The following is a 21731-nucleotide window of genomic DNA, read 5'->3' as shown; positions in this document are numbered from 1 at the left end:
AATAGATTTAAATATAAATTATAAGCATTGTTTTCTTATTTAAAAATCAATTCTTTTTTACGGATATTCTGAATGTTAAATTTTATGTTGGATAGCATATTCGTTGAGAGCTTCTATTTTTATTTTGTAAAGACTAAATTAGAGATATAATTAATATTGTCTTATTAATATTTGAACAGCATTTATTCATTTTTATATAAATAAGTTATATGAAGTTTCTATATGAAATTATATGGAATATTATGTTTGAATTGCAGTTAAGGATGGCCTCATATGCGACGAGCAATGTTCGAACGAAGGATGTTGGGGACCGGGACCAGCACAATGTTTGTCGTGCAAGAACTTCATTCTAGGAAATGACTGTCTCCGAGATTGCACTGCGCCAGGGTAAGTCGACAAGCGTAGAATTACATAATGCGAAATTGAAAATTCCAATAATGCGACTTCTGTCCAATTGAAATTGCTCTCCTAGATCATGGATTGAAGGTAAATCGAAAAACTTCCGCGAGAACTTAAGCCTCAATTTTCACCGTTCTATTTTTCATCTTTATCCATCTCGTAAGCAAGTTACGTGTATATTATGCAGCACTTGCACTCTGATCGTAACCGCTTTAATTCGCGCTTGTATTAAAAGAGCAAGTGGCATGAGTGACAAACAATTTGAACATTAATTATATTTAAATGATTTTTCACGTGTGCCATCTTATTTTTTTATCTCTGTTAATTTTTTATGCCTTATTCACTTTCCGTTACCCTTATTTTTTTCGTTTGCTTTTGATTTTGCGTATCACTTCTTTACATGACGTTTCGATGTCGCTTAACAATTGATCACGATTGTGTTGTTAGAATTTATCAAGCGGACGAGAAAACATGTAAGATGTGTCACGAAGAATGCGACAGCTCCTGCACCGGTCCTTATGCCGACCAATGTATCAAGTGCAAACACGTGCAAGACGGACCGTTCTGTGTGCCCGAGTGCCCATCCTCCAAGTACAATGACAACGGCCAATGTAAACACTGCCACGAGAACTGCGTAGGCGGTTGCGAGGGACCGGAGAACAACATAGGCGCCAACGGATGTCATAGTTGCGAAAAGGCAATTATGAACGGCCAAGTAACAGAGGGATGTTTGCAGAAGAAAGAGCCCTGTCCCGATGGTAAGTCATACGATAGCTTTGCTTCATGACTTTTGTATTAATGTACAAATATTCATATCTTATAACGGAGAAAATGTTGATATTTTTGATATTTTTACTAATTATTGGCTAATAATTATATGATATATATGAAAGAAGTGCATATTATTACGTTATTCATTTTTATTAATTTTACAAATGTTTAAAAATAATAGTGAATATTACTGTCACAGAGTATAATTGAAAATAATAAATATAACTAAATAAATTGATTACAGTTTATTTTGAATAAATAATAAGATGATATTTATATAATTCTCCTCGTGAACAGTGCTTAAATAAACAAATATTATTTAATTTTACATAAAAAGGATCCTCTTTATGAAATTCGCAGGACATTATTACGAGTGGATGAATCCGATGGAGCAAGGTCCTTTAAAACCTCTCGCCGGAAAAGCTGTCTGTCGCAAATGCCACCCACGTTGCAAGAAGTGCACAGGATACGGCTTCCATGAGCAAGTGTGTCAACAATGCACCAAGTATAAGAGAGGAGAACAATGCGAGGATGAATGTCCTGCTGATCACTTCGCGGATGCTGACACGCAGCTATGTATACCGTGCTTCGGAGAGTGCCGAGGATGCTTTGGACCGGACCCTAATCAATGCTACAAATGTCGGAATTATAAAATTTATTTTGTACGTAGACATTAATATAAGACATATAGTCTTTATTACGCATCTAATAAATAAGACAATACAACATATTTCTAAAAAAAAAAAGTGGAAGCATATCTTTCATTTTATTATATTGGTGTTAAAGTATATGTATAATAAGTATCTATATTTGTAATTGTAATTTATAGTAATATACTTTGTATAAAATCTTTATATTTTGTATGAAAGAATTACGTGTTACAATACTAATTAATTTATATAATTTGTGTATTTAGGATAGGGCAGGCGATCCTGGCGACAATTCAACATCCTTTAACTGCACGGAAACTTGTCCACCGGAATATCCTCACAAGATCTTTCCTCCTGACAGTGAGCCGTATTGTTCCGTAGAAACAATAGGTCTCGGTTACCAGATGGAAAACGATTTTCATCCGGCAGTTTTGGGTGGCGTTGCGGTCGTATTAGTGGTGTTTATTATTATCATTGTTGTGTTATTGTACTTCTGGCGAGTAAGAACAAAAGCTAAGGAGAATACAGTGAAGATGACGATGGCTTTGACCGGTTTGGACGATAACGAACCGCTTCGACCGACGGGTGTAAAACCAAATCTTGCGAAACTACGAATCATCAAGGAAGAAGAGATGAGAAAGGGCGGTATATTGGGTTACGGTGCTTTCGGTAACGTGTACAAAGGCGTTTGGGTGCCCGAGGGAGAGAACGTAAAGATCCCAGTCGCTATAAAGGTCCTCCACGACGGTACCGGTGCAAACACGTCCAAAGAATTTCTCGACGAAGCTTATATTATGGCTAGCGTCGAGCATCCGAATCTGCTGCAATTACTTGCGGTATGCATGACGTCGCAGATGATGTTAGTGACCCAACTAATGCCTCTAGGCTGTCTACTGGACTTCGTACGTTTGTATAAGGATAAAATTGGTTCGAAGCCGCTGCTAAATTGGTGCACACAGATCGCGAGAGGTATGGCCTACCTAGAAGACAGAAGATTGGTTCATCGTGATTTGGCAGCGCGAAATGTCCTCGTCCAAACTCCGAATTGCGTGAAGATCACCGATTTTGGTCTCGCTAAATTATTGGACATTAACGAGGAGCAGTATAAAGCCGCGGGTGGGAAGATGCCGATTAAGTGGTTGGCATTAGAATGCATTCAGCATCGAGTGTTTAATCATAAATCGGATGTGTGGGCCTTTGGAGTGACTATTTGGGAGATTCTCACCTACGGTGGTAGACCGTACGAGAATGTCTCTGCTCGAAATGTGCCGGAATTACTGGAAAAGGGCGAAAGATTACCGCAACCCGCGATTTGTACGATTGATGTATATATGATCATGATTAAGTGTTGGATGCTTGACGCCGAATCCAGACCTAGCTTCAAAGAACTGGCAGAGGATTTCGCGAAAATGTCCAGAGATCCTGGACGATATCTTGCCATTAAAGGGGATAAGTACATGAGACTGCCGTCGTATACATTACAGGTAATTTAAATTTTCTTATATGCAAAATTTATGTTTTTTCTATTACTGTAGATAATAATTAAAACAGTTATAATGAATTCTATTGACTTAATAACTGCGTTATAATCAGGTCGTTAATGCTTCAAACTATTCATATAAATTTCTGTATTTAACAATTTAAACTAATAAAGATATATTTATAACACTAAGTCTTAATAATAATAGTCTCAATAATTATCTCGACTTTAATATGAATTTTCAGGACGAAAAAGAGATGATACGAAATCTCGCATCAGCGTTAGATGGTCCTGAAGCTCTTGTGGATGCTGATGAGTATTTGCAACCTAAGTCGCGGGCTCCACTTCCGCCCGCAATTTCCGCATCAAGTACTTCCGGTTCACCGCCGAATACGCCAGTGAAGTCGTGCTGGCCGAACGGCAAGCCGCTCGCAGCTGATTCTCCAACGCCTCAGAATCAACAAAATTGGGACAGAGAGCTCTTGAGATACGGCGGAAATCACGGGAGCGGAAATGCGTCGCACGAGGCTGGCAATTCCGGTCAGCATACGCATTACGCGCATCCCAATGGTCACTGCGGACACGTCGCAGGGTCAAATAGCTCGAGTTCGAGATACTGTTCAGATCCATTGAAGATGGTTGGTGTTAGAGGTAAGTAAACGCAAATGTCAATTGCTAAAAAGATCAAATAGTACGTCTCTGATTAGAGTAATGATTGATATTGAATCAAATAATACACGAGCATCTTGGGATGAATTTATTTGATGAAGCAACGTGAAAATTTCAGATTGCGATGTGACGGATGATTGTTTCGACACGAAAGTGAACATCGTGCATCAGCAAGCTCAAGTAGGGAACTTGAAGCTGGATTTGCCATTGGATGAGGATGACTATCTCATGCCGTCACCACAACTGCCAGTCAATACGACACAATATATGGATCTCATTGGGGAATCTAAGCCAACAGGTAAGCGAAAGCGAAATTTGCTACTATTTTTAGAAACTATATCTATATTGTGTAGATAATAGATACGTAGCAACCCTGGTGGAAAAATGTCTCGGAATTGTTTACATTATTAATCAGAATTTCTATAAAAATTTTCAGATTTTCTCAGAATGTGCTCAAAATTTTTCAAATTTTGTTATACGAATTGGAACGTTTTTCAGAAAAACTCAAAATAATAATAAAATATTTTAGATTTTTCCCGCCAACACATCTTTGTAAAAATCTGAATAAATATGAGAAAATCTATGCAATTTATTAGAATATATTTTCATACATACAGATACTGAAATATTTCAAAAATCTTTATTTAATTATTTCTAAAAGTATCTGAGAAATATATATATTTTTTAGAATTTTTTATAAGTCTCAATTTTTAAAAAATTTCTGAGAAAATATGAGAAATTTTTTCACCAGGGAATTCTATTTACACTGGAAATAAATACACTAAACTTTGCACTTAACAGTTTTTTTTACTGTATTTATTTGTATTTTTATGTATACATAATTTTGCATAACTGCTTTATTTATTTCATCCTTGCTCCATGGTTGATATTTTTCATTTATTTATTTTATTATTTATTAAATATATATGCTCTTTATAAAATAGGAATTATTTTTATTTTATCTAGAACCCGAATCAAAGCGATTAAACAATGGCTTCCGGAAATATCCAGACTTCCTAACAATTCAAGGGAAGACATCACTGGACAATCCGGAATATATAATGTCGCAGGACGATGGCCCACTCACGCCACAGACTTTGGGTATCCCTACGCCAGACTTGGACAAGGTTCTGCCAAATGGCGCCTTCGGGTCTCAAATTAGGCAACGAAGTTCCGAAGAAGAATCGGATCACGAATATTACAACGACTTTGATCGGTTAGAACGAGAATTACAGCCATTGAAGCCTTTTAGGAAGAACGAAACGACGGTGTGATTCTAATGTCGAGGATGCGAATAGATTTGAAGATTCTGTGGGACCAGGAATGTTCACATCGATGAAACTTTTTCTGGGACAGAAGATGAGTTGTGGAAGGAGATAGAGAACCATTGGAATGCTTCATCAAAGAATCTAACCGCATCATATAGTTACTCAATTTTCGAGTACAGGACCCATTGTACTTATAAAGGACACTTCGTTCAAGTGCCGCGTTTGATTGTGATTAGAAGTAAACTAGAGACTCTTGCATATTTCGGGATATAAATAAAATGAAGGAGACTATAATGACATACCGGAAATGGGAATCGCGCGACAGCGATACTCGTGAACAAGTAGTGCAAAGATATTCTTAATGTGCCATTTCTCGTGGCTTGTAAATAAATTACTTTTCGTACTAGCTTCTCGAGGATATAAGAAATATCCTAGGACTTAATTCGCAACGACAGCGTCGATATCGTCTTTGCTTAATAGAATTTCTTCAGGGCTGTATTATGGCATTTTGAGCCATACCATTGCAAAACGAAATTTATAATCCTTATACCTATAAAATGATTGAAGATGTAGAAAAACACGTGTAAATGACTTTATATTAATTTCTTTGACTAAATCGGTTCTACATTTGTCTTTGCAATAATGATTCTATTATTACGGTCCAAATTTTCCAAAACTACGTGATCTTTACAAACTTTATAGGCTTAAACCGATTTTGCTTCATTATCCAATTCTCTTGCAAAGATATCTGTGCACCCTGAAAGCTAATATTTACAATGACGTTATCTTTCAACAAACCTGATTAAAAATGCGGATCAATATGTTTTCACGCAATATGTTTTAAATTTTATAATTGAAAGATTATACAACAAACGTAAAGTATTAAAAATTAAAGTTGTTCACATCGACCATTTGCGGCCTTCAAAGAAATTCATGATCGTTGGTGAAAATTTAATGATGAAAACGATTTTAGACATTTTCGAGCGGAATACTTGTAATATATCAGGAAATCGCTCAATACGTTTTATACATACGAATTGTTTTGACACTTTTTGTTTTATTTCTTTATATACAGTACATTAATGATATTTTACGTCATTAAATGACAAACTTCTTATGTTTTTTTGTAACAAATGTAAATTTAAATATTTTGTTAACTAAAAATATTTTTTATATTGACAAAAGGTTTAATTTAAATTTTAGAATGTAATGATTTATAATTTATATGTATGGCAATAATATCATTTTAATTTTATTGATGTTTAATTTGAACTCCTGTTCGAAGTTAATGTTTTTAAAGATATTTTAGTATTTATAAAGTGTTCCGCTTAGAATGATGAAAGTTAAGCGGTCCCGCTACAAAGGCCAACTTGCAACAACGTCCTTATAAATCTAATTAATAATAGTCTTTGTTTTTTTTTAATCTGCTTTATAAATTATGGAAGAAATAATTTATAAAGTCATGTGTCCTCTTCGAAATATAGAAGAGGACAAAGAAAAATCAGTTATATGTCGCTCAAACTGTTAGACGTTAGGGCAACTGGGTCATAATATTTGTACGGTACACCGCTGACTGTGATATGAATTATTTTATTTTATTTTGAGGACACTCAAATACCGCAATAATTAGTACCTTCCCTTTCCCCGCAGTAAATTACGACAGCAAAGCTACATTGTCCTATTTTACTGCCGAAGATGTATTCGTTTCGCGTTGAGATACGAATCGATCACGACGCAGACGAACGCGACTTTACTTAAAAATGGAGGAACAAAGTGACTCGAAGACATTTCTTTCCTTCCTCTTATGCCATCGTCTTTGTATCAGTAAAATTGGCTCTGGGATGGGAATTATCAGTTCAATTTTTATATACAAAACACAATTTGTACATAGTTTAGCGAGTAGGATAGTAAACGGAAACCTCCACAGGCGTAAGAAACGGAGAGTAGTCGAACGAAAGCAATGATCGTATGTCGTCAGAATACGGCAACCCGTATGTAATCGCACTAAGTAACAAAGTATAATAGGACGTGCCATGTACAGAAAAAAGGAAGAAAATAGACGAAAGAGCAAATTTTATGATGAAAAACGGATCTTGATTGTATTTAATAAATTCACGGGAACTCTATTCTACGAGCCTTGCATTTGCTATAGATGAGCAGGGGCGTGCGCGAGATTGGCGATCTCTTTTGAAAGTAATATCCATACCTCATAGTTAATACAACCACTGTCATTTTGTGACTTGGACAAAAATATGACGATGATATTACATTATTATAATTATATAATTTTTAGTTAGCAACATGATGACATTGGTAGCTTTAATTTTCTAATTTTGATATTTTTTCATAGTATTATAAAGCAATTAAATCAAGTAATTCCAAATATAAAAAGGAAAAAATATATATTTAGATTCAAAACATTAACTTCTCAATTTTTTAATCATTTAATGACAATTATATTATTTATGGTGTCAAGACTTTTTATATATGAGTAATAAATATTTTCAAATATAGAAAAGGAAAAAATATACATTTAAACATAAAATATTTGTTTTTCTGACATTGGAGACATAAAATGATATTGATCATGAAATAAAACACAATGCATTTGCAAGAAATGCTCGCGAGAAATAAAATAATTACAGATTTTCAATCTCGCTGCATACCGTGCAGTATCTTACACGTAATAATGTAGTCAATATACGTATCGTGTACATTGTGTTAAGTGTTACTAATTATTATTATTGTAACAAATTCTCTCTTTGTAATATATCATTCACCGCGACGCATTACTCGCTGCACGAAGAAAGACACGTGATTTTTCTTGAGCGGACCAAGAAAATGTCTTTCCACTTTCCTCATTGTCGTACGTTTGGTCTTAAATATGTAAATTGGACTGCGACTGAGCGTGTTAATTAGAAATTGTACAGTGTAGTGTAATCGAACGTTATGTAATTCGCGAGAAGTTGCATTTGCCATTCGGTTGTGGACATAGAACTTATAGATCTTTATTGTATCATTATATATCATAAAAATTTATTGTAATAAAGAACGATCATTCTTATCATTTGTCGTTTTTCTATTAAACCTGAATAATTGAGCGATGTGCAAATTACGAATATTTCTCGGCAATATTTTTTCGAATCCATGTTTATTATGCATTTTCTCAATGTGCATATATACATAAGGAAGATTTATGTACCTACACAAAAAAGATTATGTATTTATACTCATATACACGGAAAAAAAGAATTAACTACTTTAACAAATCTAGTCATAAAATATGGATAACTAACATTTTTTTGCAGCAAGAGCTATAATTTGGCAATAATAGCAAAACCTTTTGTTAAAGTTTTACTACTATTGCTAAATGATATATATATATATATGTATATATATAGCTCTTGCTGCAAAAAATATAGCTGACATTGAAGATGTACCATCTGTGAAATTAAATAGTTCAAATTTTACAGGAAATTTAAAATTCTTAGTGGACAGTGGATCAGGCCCAAATATAATTAAAGAGAATTTGATTACACCTGAAACCATAGTGGACAGAAATTAAATTCTGAAACTTAGTGGAATCACAACGCATCATGTGACCACCTTAGGGCTGGCACAGATAGATATCTTAGGATGTCCAGTTGCATTTCATTTAGTCGAAGATAATTTTCCGATACCACAAAATGGGATTTTGGGTTCAGATTTCTGTAAACAATTTCAAGTAAAAGTTAATTATGAGCAAAATCAATTAGAATGGAATGATACTTATATTCCCTTTGAAGAAAAAGAAGAAACTTTCATTATTCCTCCGAGATGTATTTCACAAATGCATATTAGAGTCGCAAATTCAGAACTAAAAGAAGGATATGTACCGCGATTAAACGTGACAAAGGGCATTTACTTAGGAGATGCTTTAGTTACAGTAAAAGACGACAGGGCATATCTGCAAGTAATAAATACGAATGATAAAGAAGAAAGGATATACGTACCTACAATCAAAATATATGAGTTTGAAACAATTGAAAAGCAAATTTCTAATTTCAATACAAACTCGGACTACTTAGGTAGTTCCATTCATAATTCTAATTCAAATTCAAACTCGGACTGCTTAGGTAGTTCCATTCATAATTCCAATTCAAACTCAAACTCGGACTGCTTAGGTAGTTCCATTCATAATTCCAATTCAAACTTAAACTCAAATTCTAACTCAAACTCTGATTTCAACTCAAGTTCAAACTCTGATACAATTCTAATTCCGAATTCTCAAAGCTTTAACTCAAGTTCAAGATCTTGTTTTCACGTAAATAAAGAAGAAAGGAAAGCAAAAATAATTAAAGCATTAAGACTAGAACATTTAAATAATGAAGAACGATTACATGTTGAAGAATTAATTGAAAAAAGTTCAGATTGTTTTCACTTGCCTGGAGAAAAACTTGAACATACAAATGTTTTAAAACATCGAATTCCAACGGTAAACGAAATAAATAAGCAGGTACCAATACATACACGACAATACAGAGTCTCAGTAATTCATAAAGACGAAATAAATAAGCAGGTAAATGAATTATTAGATCAGAATATAATTAAGGCGTCAAAATCTCCATATAACACGCCTGTGTGGATAGTCCCTAAGAAGCCAGACTCAAAGGGGAATAAACGGTGGAGAATGGTGTTAGATTTCCGCGACCTAAATGATAAGACAGTAGGTGACGCATATCCACTTCCAAACATAACGGAGATATTGGATCAGCTGGGCGGCGCAAAATATTTCTCAGTGTTTGACCTTGCTTCAGGTTTTCATCAAATCAAAATGCATCCAGCTGATAGTCATAAAACAGCATTTTCAACGCCATATGGACATTATGAATTCGATCGAATGCCTTTTGGATTAAAAAATGCACCGGCAACCTTTCAAAGATTAATGGATTTAGTGCTAACAGGAATGCAAGGTAATGAAATTTTTGTGTATTTAGATGACATAGTATTATACTCAAGTTCTCTTACAGAACATGCAATTAAATTTGAAAAATTAATTAAACGATTACGCGAAGCAAATTTGAAGCTACAACCAGATAAATGCGAATTTTTGAGAAAGGAAGTTACTTATTTAGGACATATAATAGGGGAAAATGGAGTCCGTCCAGACCCTAAAAAGATAGAAGCAGTACAAAATTTTCCAATTCCAAAGAGTGCCAAAAACATAAAACAATTTCTTGGATTGGCTGGATATTATCGTAGATTTATTCAAGGATTTTCAAAAATAGCTAAACCATTAACTAATTTATTAAACAAGGACATTGATTTTAAATGAAGGGACAAGGAGCAAGAAAGCTTTGATATATTGAGAAATGCATTATGTCATGAACCAATATTGCAATATCCTGATTTTACTAAACCTTTTCTTTTAACAACTGATGCATCTGGAACTGCAATTAGTGCAATTTTAAGTCAGGGACAAGTAGGGAAAGATCAACCAATAAGTTACGCTTCAAGGGTATTAAATGAAGCTGAGAAAAATTATTCTACAATTTAAAAAGATATATTAGCAATAGTTTACGCTGTGCAACATTTTAGACCTTATCTTTATGGTAAAAAATTTAAATTAATAACCGATCATAAACCATTAACCTGGCTTCATAAATTGAAAGATCCCACTTCACGATTAGCGAGATGGAGAATTAAATTAACTGAATACGATTATGAAATAATTTACAAACCCGGAAAAATAAATGCTAATGCTGATGCTTTATCGAGAAACCCTGTGACAAATATATTTCCAATACATACTTTATTTGATGAAATTGAAGAGTGCCCAGAAGATGATGAAGCAAGACAAAGAAATGCTAATCCTAAACCTTTGCCAGTTTCGCCAAGAAGGGGAATGATGATAGAAGAACCAGAGCCGGTAGTTACAGGAATGCAAACACGTAATGCAGAGAAATCGGAAGGAGAAAGCATACCTTTTACTAAGAAAAAATTAGAAGAACCGCCGTTTATTGAACACATAGTCCATGCAGAAATACACAATAATTCAATAAATCAGATAAATAATAATGAATCTTTAGAAATGCACAATGATCCAATAAATCAGATAAATAATACTGAATCTTCACCTTTAGAATCGTCAAACATTATAAATAACACTCAAAACGAAACACTTGAAATAGAAACATCCTTAGAAAATATTAACAACAATGACATGAATTCTTTAATTAGCGACAATGAAAATATAAATACTTTAAATTCACAAATAACTATACCATCTAATCTTTTAGAAATACTAAATAGTTTAACAGGAGATTGTGAAAATTATAAGATTTATCAAAATAAGCCTACGCATGTAAATCATTGCGAGGACCACACGAAAATTGCAGAGGAAAGAACCAACGACGACAACCCGAAAGACGACCAGGAAGATCAAGTTACTGACGATGGCGACTCCGAGGAAGAAGAGGAGGTAGAACGAAGTGAGGAAGAAGGAGACAGCGACAGTGAAGAAGATATAGACACAACATTTAATGAACTTACGATTACAGACGAGACCTTGGACAGAACTGAAAAACAAATAATAACGCGAGGACAAAAACACAGTATAATAAATAAATAGTCGTGATCAAATATTTATGAGAAGAGAAAATGATTTATATTTCCTAACCGCAAATGGTAAACCTACTATTCGATTGAAAAACCGATTGGTTAAACTTTCCGCGAAACACAATATATGTATAAACCAATTATATTTACCGCATGTTGTTCCGCCGGCGCCTGATGCCTCTCCCTGGCCTCCACCTCCTCTCAGGCTGCTCGGAATGTCCCTCGTGTTCCCTCGATGCAAAGCAACGTTGCTCCTTCCCGCGTGGATATTTTCTGTAACATAAAAATAATCGAATCGATTAAATAATTGTCACGCGCATCGAACATCTTATTCGTTATTCAGATTAATATTATATTTTAAATTAATTCTTCGAAAAAGGTCTCTACGTTAGAATCAACTTGAATCAAATTTTTCAAAATATTTCTTTTTACTAATTTAAATTCCGAAACACGGTTTAATGTAGCAACTGAATAAGCACAAACGAAAAGAGAGATTCTATAATATCTTTAGAAAAAATAAAAAGTAACATTTACCAGAAGTGTTGGTACGCCGATGCCCGATGCCTATCCTAGGCCTCCTCCTCCTCTCAGGCTGCTCGGAATGTCAGCTACGCAGGATTCCCTCGCTGCTCCGATGTCACCTTCTGCGTCGTTATTTTCTGAAACATTCAAATGAACGATTCGATTAAGTAAAGACAGAAGAAATAGAAAATTTTTGGACATAAGTGACATAGTACGTGAAAATGAATTACACTCACCACTTTCTTTTAAGCTGTTCCGGCCGCAATATCCACTTCCATCTCCGGGTCAGCTAGGAGTCTCGAGCCACATTAAGACTCGTGGCAATGCAGTGTGATTTTATTGCCATTAAGCAAGATAAATCAAGAAGCCATTTCAGCTATATTGCATTAATTTTACGACGTTGTTGCAATATAGTCGAAATGTTTCTTGACTTTGCTCGCTTAATGGAAATGTAATTGCTGAAAAGAATTACAAATTATTCCATACCTACGTTTTAGCTAAGGCCCTACCTACGCTTATTTCCCCACGCTTCCCTACGCTAAAACTCACCGACACCGATGCGCAGCAGCGGAGCTGTATCTGCAACGTCGCTACGATGATTCTGTAACAATCAAACATATAATCCAGATTAGAGCAGGGAAGAAAAGAGACAGTCTGTATTTCGAAAAATAATTACCGAAGGTAAAACACGGAATTCTATATTTCTTTTAATTAAATAAATTTAATAAAAAAACACGTTTAATTTCTTGAAAGTATACTCTATTTATTGAACACAAGAATTCAAAATAGAATTTAAAAAATTAAACTCTTTTTTAATTTCTACTCTCTGACTATCTTTACTATTTGATTGAAAAACCGATTGGTTAAACTTTCCGCGAAAGACACAATATGTATAAACCAATTATATTTACCGCATGTTGTTCCGCCGGCGCCTGATGCCTCTTCCAGGCCTCCACCTCCTCTCAGGCTGCTCGGGATGTCACTCGTGTTCCCTCGATGCGAAGATGATGCTCCTTCCCGCGCGGATATTTTCTGTAACATAAAAATAATCGAATCGATTAAATACGTGTCACGCGCATCGAACATCTTATTCGTTATTCAGATTAATATTATATTTTAAATTATTTCTTCGAAAAAGGTCTCTACGTTAGAATCAACTTGAATCAAATTTTTCAAAATATTTCTTTTTACTAATTTAAATTCCGAAACACGGTTTAATGTAGCAACTGAATAAGCACAAACGAAAAGAGAGATTCTATAATATCTTTAGAAAAAATAAAAAGTAACACTTACCAGAAGTGTTGGTACGCCGATGCCCGATGCCTATCCTAGGCCTCCTCCTCCTCTCAGGCTGCTCGGGATGTCAGCTTCGCAGGATTCCCTCGCTGCTCCGATGTCACCTTCTGCGTCGTTATTTTCTGAAACATTCAAATTCTGAACGATTCGATTAAGTAACTTTCGAAGCGTGGTGTGTCGAGCCGCAGACCCGCGAGCGCGAATTACTTAAAAGAGCCTATAACTTTTCGAGCGACGGTGGGGTCGAGCCGCAGACCCGCGAGCGCGAATTACTTAAAAAAAGAGCCTATAACTTTTCGAGCGACGGTGGGGTCGAGCCGCAGACCCGCGAGCGCGAATTACTTAAAAAAAGAGCCTATAACTTTTCGAGCGACGGTGGGGTCGAGCCGCAGACCCGCGAGCGCGAATTACTTGAAAAAAGAGCCTATAACTTTTCGAGCGACGGTGGGGTCGAGCCGCAGACCCGCGAGCGCGAATTACTTGAAAAAAGAGCCTATAACTTTTCGAGCGACGGTGGGGTCGAGCCGCAGACCCGCGAGCGCGAATTACTTGAAAAAAGAGCCTATAACTTTTCGAGCGACGGTGGGGTCGAGCCGCAGACCCGCGAGCGCGAATTACTTGAAAAAAGAGCCTATAACTTTTCGAGCGACGGTGGGGTCGAGCCGCAGACCCGCGAGCGCGAATTACTTGAAAAAAGAGCCTATAACTTTTCGAGCGACGGTGGGGTCGAGCCGCAGACCCGCGAGCGCGAATTACTTGAAAAAAGAGCCTATAACTTTTCGAGCGACGGTGGGGTCGAGCCGCAGACCCGCGAGCGCGAATTACTTAAAAAAAGAGCCTATAACTTTTCGAGCGACGGTGGGGTCGAGCCGCAGACCCGCGAGCGCGAATTACTTAAAAAAAGAGCCTATAACTTTTCGAGCGACGGTGGGGTCGAGCCGCAGACCCGCGAGCGCGAATTACTTAAAAAAAGAGCCTATAACTTTTCGAGCGACGGTGGGGTCGAGCCGCAGACCCGCGAGCGCGAATTACTTAAAAAAAGAGCCTATAACTTTTCGAGCGACGGTGGGGTCGAGCCGCAGACCCGCGAGCGCGAATTACTTAAAAAAAGAGCCTATAACTTTTCGAGCGACGGTGGGGTCGAGCCGCAGACCCGCGAGCGCGAATTACTTAAAAAAAGAGCCTATAACTTTTCGAGCGACGGTGGGGTCGAGCCGCAGACCCGCGAGCGCGAATTACTTAAAAAAAGAGCCTATAACTTTTCGAGCGACGGTGGGGTCGAGCCGCAGACCCGCGAGCGCGAATTACTTAAAAAAAGAGCCTATAACTTTTCGAGCGACGGTGGGGTCGAGCCGCAGACAACGCGAGCGCGGGAGTCTGGGTGGCCGAAGCCAACGACAGACTCCTAAGCAGGGCAGCCGGACCCCCGGTTTTCTGTCAGGGTTTTCCTTCCCTTAGGTCGGTTAGGAGAGCCTAAGCTCCTCCCTCACGGCTCCGACCAGCCGAGCGGACTTTTTATAGAGGCCGCTTACCTCGCGAGTCCTTAAAAGGACTCCCCGGTCCACGACAGACCCGTTGGGCTGCCGTAGATTGCGGTACTGGTGTGCTCGGGTACTCCGGGTGCGCAAAACCCGTAGTGGAGGGCTCCCCCGTGCCCCTAAAGGGTCCGGGTGGACTCCCCCACCCCCTGGAGGGAAGATTTATTACACGCTTAACTTTATCAGCGTGATGTCTTTAGCAGACAAAATTTTTTACACGCTTAATTTTTTTCAAGCGTGATGTCTTTTGCAGACAAGATTTTTTACACGCTTAACTTTATAAGCGTGATGTCATTTATAGACAAGATTTTTTACACGCTTAACTTTATAAGCGTGATGTCTTGGTAAATCTTCATAGCGAATTGATATTGCACTGTGTAAGAAAATTGTTCGTCTGATGATAAGATGTAAAAGATGTAAAAGATAAGTACAATACGTCATTTTGTTAAGGGGGACTCAGCCCTTGAACGACAGGAACTGATTGACGATGTTACAACAAAGATGGGCATGTTATAATTAAAACATGTTTTGAAACTGTAACACTCTTTAAAATATGATATATTACTCTTACAATTAAAATATATTCGGGTCCATTACACCAAAACCCAGAAGTTTCAAGTTTTATAGACATACTAACAAAATCTTTGATTTTTCTTTACATCGATAAGAAAATTATTAAAATGGTCTAGTGTGTTATTGTATCATCCTGTACAAACTGACAATTTAAATAGAAGCTCTCAAGGATAAAAGGTGGATACTAAAGCTAAGTTTGTAAATATGTGTTTCATGTAGCGAATGTTGTCAGCTTTACCCGACTATCAGTTATTCTAGAAGGATTCTTGGTTCCGTGAGCATCGCCGAAAGCTGTGTAGATAGCGATTAATAAAGCTGACGCTACATTGTTCAGTTGAAATACAGTTTCCGATCGACTTTAAAATATAAACTTTTCTACATCTATTTTTACATTACCAAGCAAGTAATAAATATTCTTATCAGATTTTGTGTAAAAATACGTTTCAATACTTTTCGATTGAAGCGCACTAATAAACTTTAATGCAATGTTATTAAAATAGAAAATGTAATATAATTCAGATATAAATTCTTGATAAAGAAATGAGACTTGTTCTTACTCGTTATCATTGTAAATATCAGAACAATCGAACAAAACGGTCGAACAAAACCTAAATTTTGAAGTATATTTATTTCTTAATTAACGTTCACATATTGTGTGAATTTAACGTAATAAGAGTTATGACAATAATCGGGTTTCTCTACTTTTACAGGAAGACTGCAAATAATAGAAATTATTATCCATAAAAATGATTCAGTTCAAAGTATCTGCACTAAGCAGCTTAAGTTTATTCGGTGAACATGCAGTAACGCGTGGTAAAATTGGTGTAAAAGCTGCTATTGATTTACGTACTACGCTGATATTCAAAGAATTATCTTCAGACAGTGAAGATTTTGAAATAAATTGCCCTAAACTTTTTGTACATCCTAAGATCGGCTGTTTAAAGACATTTCGAAAGCACTACAACGAATGCATCAAACAAATCGAAAATAAGGATTTTTTTCGTATGATAATTGTGCAAAATTTAGTGTTTCTTGCGATATGGACCCAGAAAACGTAAAAAATATTTAATTTAATTTAATTTAATTTAATTATCCGGTCAAAGCGAAATCGCCAGAGATTGATATTAAGATAAATACGAAAACTGATACTATCAACGTAAAAATGTCAAGAGAGTTAGTATACAAGTAATGCTTTTACTCGTTTATTGACGAGTAAATTACTTGTATACTGATATTCTCTCTTGACATTTTTACGTTGATAGTATCAGTTTTCCAACCCTTTATTCAATTCTCATCCAATACTACCCTTCTCCTCTCACTTAACCCTTTAGACCAACGGCTTAACGTCTCTTTCCGAAAGACGGAGCAGCCCAGTTTGCTCCGCACAAGAGCCTATCTTGCACGGAGGGCGCAGCTTTCGGAAAATAAATTCCATGCTCTAGTGGACTCGAACCTGGTTCTTCAGATTACGAGTCTGGCGCTCTACCACTAGACCACACTGCCACCCAATTGCTAATGGTAGATATATATATATTTTGTGTCCACTACATACACATGAAGCATCAGAGGCACACGTTGCGCTCTTGAACGAATTGCGAACGAATAGATTTAATGTTAAGGAAACGCATTTATCTCGTAGCGGAGTGAAAATTGAACGTATTGAATGACAGCTTATTACTATTGATGACTAAATTTCAGCTTAATTTAAATGACTAAATATGAATAATGTATTGAAATTGATATTCTTTTATATTAAGGAGGGTGGTTAGTAAAATCAATTTGATAAGAATTAGTTCAAATTTACGGAGAATATTCGTCTATGGGAATCTGTCGTCCATGCCAAAGTTGAAGACAATCGTCTGCATGGTTGTCGAGTAATTAATTATTGAAGTTATACTCTTGTCTCTCTCTTATACACGGGCGACACAGCAGAAATGTTACCTAACCTGTAATGTAACTCTTGAAAGCATATTAAAAATGATAAGAATTTAGTGAAAATAGGTGCAAATAACTCTTTACATATTTAGGAAGAACTTTCTCGAAGACTGAAATGATTCGTCTTTATAGTTATCAAAAAATTGTAAAAATAAAACAGGACCACATTTATTATTTCCACATTTCAATGTGGATAATAACGTATTTGGGTTTCAATTGTACAAACAACTCTTTTTAAACCTTAAGAAACAGCAATTAAATGCATTCCACATATTTATTTGCTAAAATTCGTTTATTTCACGCGACGAAAATCTAACCTATAGGTATGCTTTTCCCTGCCGCGCGCCCCTTCCCCGCACAGAGAACGATACAACCTCCTTAACTGACGTAACACAAACAATGTTTTAAGCTTATTATAAACAATCGAAAACTTGTAATTTGTATATTTACATAATGCAAACGCAAAAGTAATCATTTAAAAAATTAAAAAATATTTCAAGATATTTGTCTCTCTGTCATTACATCAAAACCCGAAAGTTTCAAGCTAGTTGACACATTAATAGAATGTTTGATTCTCCTCTCCATCAATAAGAAAATTATTAAAGTGATCTATTGCCATTGTATCATCCTATACAAATTAACGATTAAAAATAAAAGCTCTCAAGGATAAAAGGTGGGGACAAAAATTAGACTCATAAATATATGTTTCATGTAGAGAATGTTGTCATTTTTAACATTTATCCATCTTTTAGTTATTTTAGAACGATTCTTGGTTCTGTGAGCATTGTCGAAAGCTATATAGAATGTGATATGTAAAACTGATATTGCACTGTTCAGTCGAATGATAATCTACTTCAAAACATAACTCTGAGAGAGAGAGAGAGAGAGAGAGAGAGAGAGAGAGAGAGAGAGAGAGAGAGAGAGAGAGAGAGAGAGAGAGAGAGAGAGAAACTACATCGCCCTTATTTATATTACCAAGTAAGTATTATGTATTATTATCAGATTATATATAAAACTACGTTTTAATAACTTTTGATTCAAGCGCATTAGTAATGTTGAGAAAATTAAAAAGATTTAATTCAGATGTGTATAAGTTCTTGGTAAAGAATTAAAATTTGCCCTTTCCCGATCATTGTAAATATCACAACAAACGAATATAACGGAAACCTCGATGTCGAATTATATTCTAGTTTCTTAATTAAAATTTACGTATTGTGTGGATCTAACGTAAGACGAATTGCGATAAAGACCATGTTTCTCTACTTTTTCAGAAAGATTACAAATGATAGAAATTATTATATTATAAAAATGATTCAGTTCAAAGTGTCCGCACCATGCAGTTTGAGCTTATTCAAGGAACTTGTGATGAGGTATGACAAATCTAGGCTGACAGCTGGCATATATGTACCGGTTGTTGCACCGACATACAGGTCAGCATGACGGGTTGCCCATTCTTGCAGGCGCACATGGTCGTTCACAGCTGCGTAGACTTCGGCACATTATAATCACTCACATATAATGCGTCAAAGTGAATACATACAGCTGTGAATGACCGTGCGCGTCTGCACAAATGGGCAACCCGTCACACTGACCTGTATACCACTGCAACACCCTGTACGTACCACGCTGATATATTCACTGAATTCTCGGATTATACAGGCTGTTACGTTTTTACCAGATATGATATTAAAGAGACTTTAAATAAACTAGAAATTTGTCTCAACAAACTATACATATTCAATTTAAAGTTTAAAACTTCGGCAAACGGACCAACCTGTAGAGGCCCTCCACCACCCCCGCCGACTTTAATCGGCGGTCCTCTTTTCTTTCCATGTGTGCTTTTTTATTATTTATTATTTTTTTTCATCATAAAAATTACATTTTAAAAATTTATTTTACATTAAAAAATAGAAAATGTACAGAATTGTTATACATTTATATAAAATACAATAAATTTAAATATAATACGTTACAAAGAAATTTGAGATATTTATATATTTACATTTATATTACAAATACATACATTTAAGATATTTTACTAATGCCAGATTACACGAAGGCGTTCGAAATAAGTATAATAATATCAAAATTTACTACTTTTAAATCAGGAATTTGATTAATGCAAAAACTGCAAAAATTAAAAATCAACTTTTTATTACTGAATGTTCTCATTTTAGAAAAAAAATCCGAGAAATTTCGTGGTTCAAGTCAACGATCAAATAAGAAATAACTAGACTACCGATTTTATCAGAGCAAGTCCCCCCGCCGATGACACGCCCATCAGTTGCTAACGTAAAGAAGAACGACTCTCAAGATGGAAAGTGAGTTGAATATACCTTGATTTGTCGAGCCGCGTGAAATCAAAAGATCGAGAAAGAAAGTTTAATAATAACCCGTTTAATGTCAAGGGCCCCGCTGCAGGAAGGAATGAATCCCAGATCTTCCGGATTGCCCCCGATAGCGGTCATTTCAGTAACGAGTTGACAGTCGTTTTTTAAATCATTGCATCCTGACCGTATAATTACACTTGAAATATTCTTCCATTATTGAGGTGTATTACTTTCTTATAATTAAAATATATATCCATTACGATATATATTTCTCTTATTTAAAAAATACATGAATAGAATAACTGATATCGAGGAATAGTTACAAACGAGTATATTTAATAACAAAATGCATGAAATATATGCATTTGATAATTAATATTGATATTCTAGTAAAATCTTTAGAAATGGTTTTCTACGAGAAAAAATTGAAAAATAAAATATAGTCGTTTGTAACTACATCATATCATAAAATGTAGCGTGATTGTATCCTGCAACATTTTTTGTTTTCTTCTCTTTTTAAATGTATTCTTTATTTTTATTGTCTCTCTCTTTTTTATTCTTTTTCCTTTTTGTCTTTTTCTTTTTTTTTCTTTTTTCTTTCTATTTTATAAACAGTTATTTTATCCATATCTACTTTAATGTCTTTTCATCAGCAAGACAGAAGCATGACTGATATTAGCGTTAATGGAAGAATATTTTATTGAGAAGAATAGAATATTCTCTTATAATTCTAATTAATTTCGCGAATTGATGTCGCGTACTAATGCCGAAACCACTGCTTCCGAGGATCCGAGATATAAGAAAACCAGAGATTAATTCTGGTTCCACAACAGGGGTCTTCGATTTTCAACGGGGCAACGAACTAATAACTTTCCATATTAAAAATCGTTACAACTCCCCGTCGCGCCGGTACGAACGTATTTCTTAACGGTCACCTGACGCGAGGGACAGCGAAAAAGGCCGAAATAGCGATCGTATCCAACCACATGGAAATGCGGTACCTATATAACATCGTAAAATATCGAATATTTAATAAAATTAAAGTAAAATTTATAAACAAATTCTTCAGAATATATAATTTTCCATCTTGCGTATTCCAATTAATAACGAATTACGATAATTAAAATTACAAAATTAAGATTACATTTTTCAAAATTATTACGAATTTTGTATCTCATACTTTTGAAAAATATAATCGTAACTTTATGATTTTAATTTTTAGATAAATGTCAAATTTTACAAGCAAGAAGCTATTATTTGAGCGTTGATTTAAACCTTCACATTTATGTGAAATTTATAATAATTAACGATAATTTTTAAAATGTGAAATGTATTCTATAGATAAAGAATAAACACCGTTATTATCTTAATCGTCTTCTATCGATTTCGTATAATATATCCGGCATTAGTATCATACAATTTCAAATTTATTACAATTTTCCTTATAATCCCTTATTACAATAATTTTCTTATAAATAATATTACATATGGAGGGATAAAAGCCATAGTGGTGTAAGTCAAATTTTTTAAAATATTGTCTTGTATGCATAGATGCAATTTATATATTGTATAGATTGCATCTATGCACACGAGTCAATATTTAAAAAAATTTGACGTACACCGCTATGGCTTTTAACCCTCCATATAATTAAGTAATATGATGTAATATTACATAGTTTTAATATACTCTTTATAGAATTACA

At 35.2% G+C, this 21731-nt stretch overlaps 1 protein-coding gene and 1 long non-coding RNA gene across 4 annotated transcripts in view; one reads left to right on the top strand and one right to left on the bottom strand.

The window, feature by feature from the left end:
- Egfr (epidermal growth factor receptor) overlaps window positions 1-8301 on the top strand; it is a 154039-nt gene extending 145738 nt beyond the window's left edge. For all 3 annotated transcript variants that reach the window (XM_071716071.1, XM_071716070.1, XM_071716069.1), the window contains 7 exons: window positions 258-387; window positions 847-1157; window positions 1531-1832; window positions 2087-3304; window positions 3546-3951; window positions 4088-4267; window positions 4936-8301. In XM_071716071.1, the coding sequence (XP_071572172.1) occupies window positions 258-387; window positions 847-1157; window positions 1531-1832; window positions 2087-3304; window positions 3546-3951; window positions 4088-4267; window positions 4936-5243 (2855 nt within the window). In that variant the 3' untranslated portion in view covers window positions 5244-8301. The remainder of the gene's footprint in view (window positions 1-257; window positions 388-846; window positions 1158-1530; window positions 1833-2086; window positions 3305-3545; window positions 3952-4087; window positions 4268-4935) is intronic.
- Window positions 8302-11970: 3669 nt separating this feature from the next.
- On the bottom strand, window positions 11971-13818 carry LOC139778202 (uncharacterized). The gene is made up of 5 exons (XR_011719516.1): window positions 13650-13818; window positions 13268-13388; window positions 12593-12957; window positions 12369-12493; window positions 11971-12107 (listed from the first exon to the last, which is right to left on the bottom strand). It is a non-coding gene; the product is annotated as an uncharacterized lncRNA (long non-coding RNA).
- Between the last annotated feature and the right edge of the window lie 7913 nt (window positions 13819-21731).

This window comes from Temnothorax nylanderi, unplaced genomic scaffold (genome assembly GCF_030848795.1).
Source record: "Temnothorax nylanderi isolate EJ_2023f unplaced genomic scaffold, tnyl_v1.0 TNYL_tig0175_pilon, whole genome shotgun sequence".
Taxonomy (NCBI): domain Eukaryota; kingdom Metazoa; phylum Arthropoda; class Insecta; order Hymenoptera; family Formicidae; genus Temnothorax; species Temnothorax nylanderi.
Note: the sequence above shows the minus strand (reverse complement) of the source record. Positions and strands in the feature narration are given on the sequence as shown.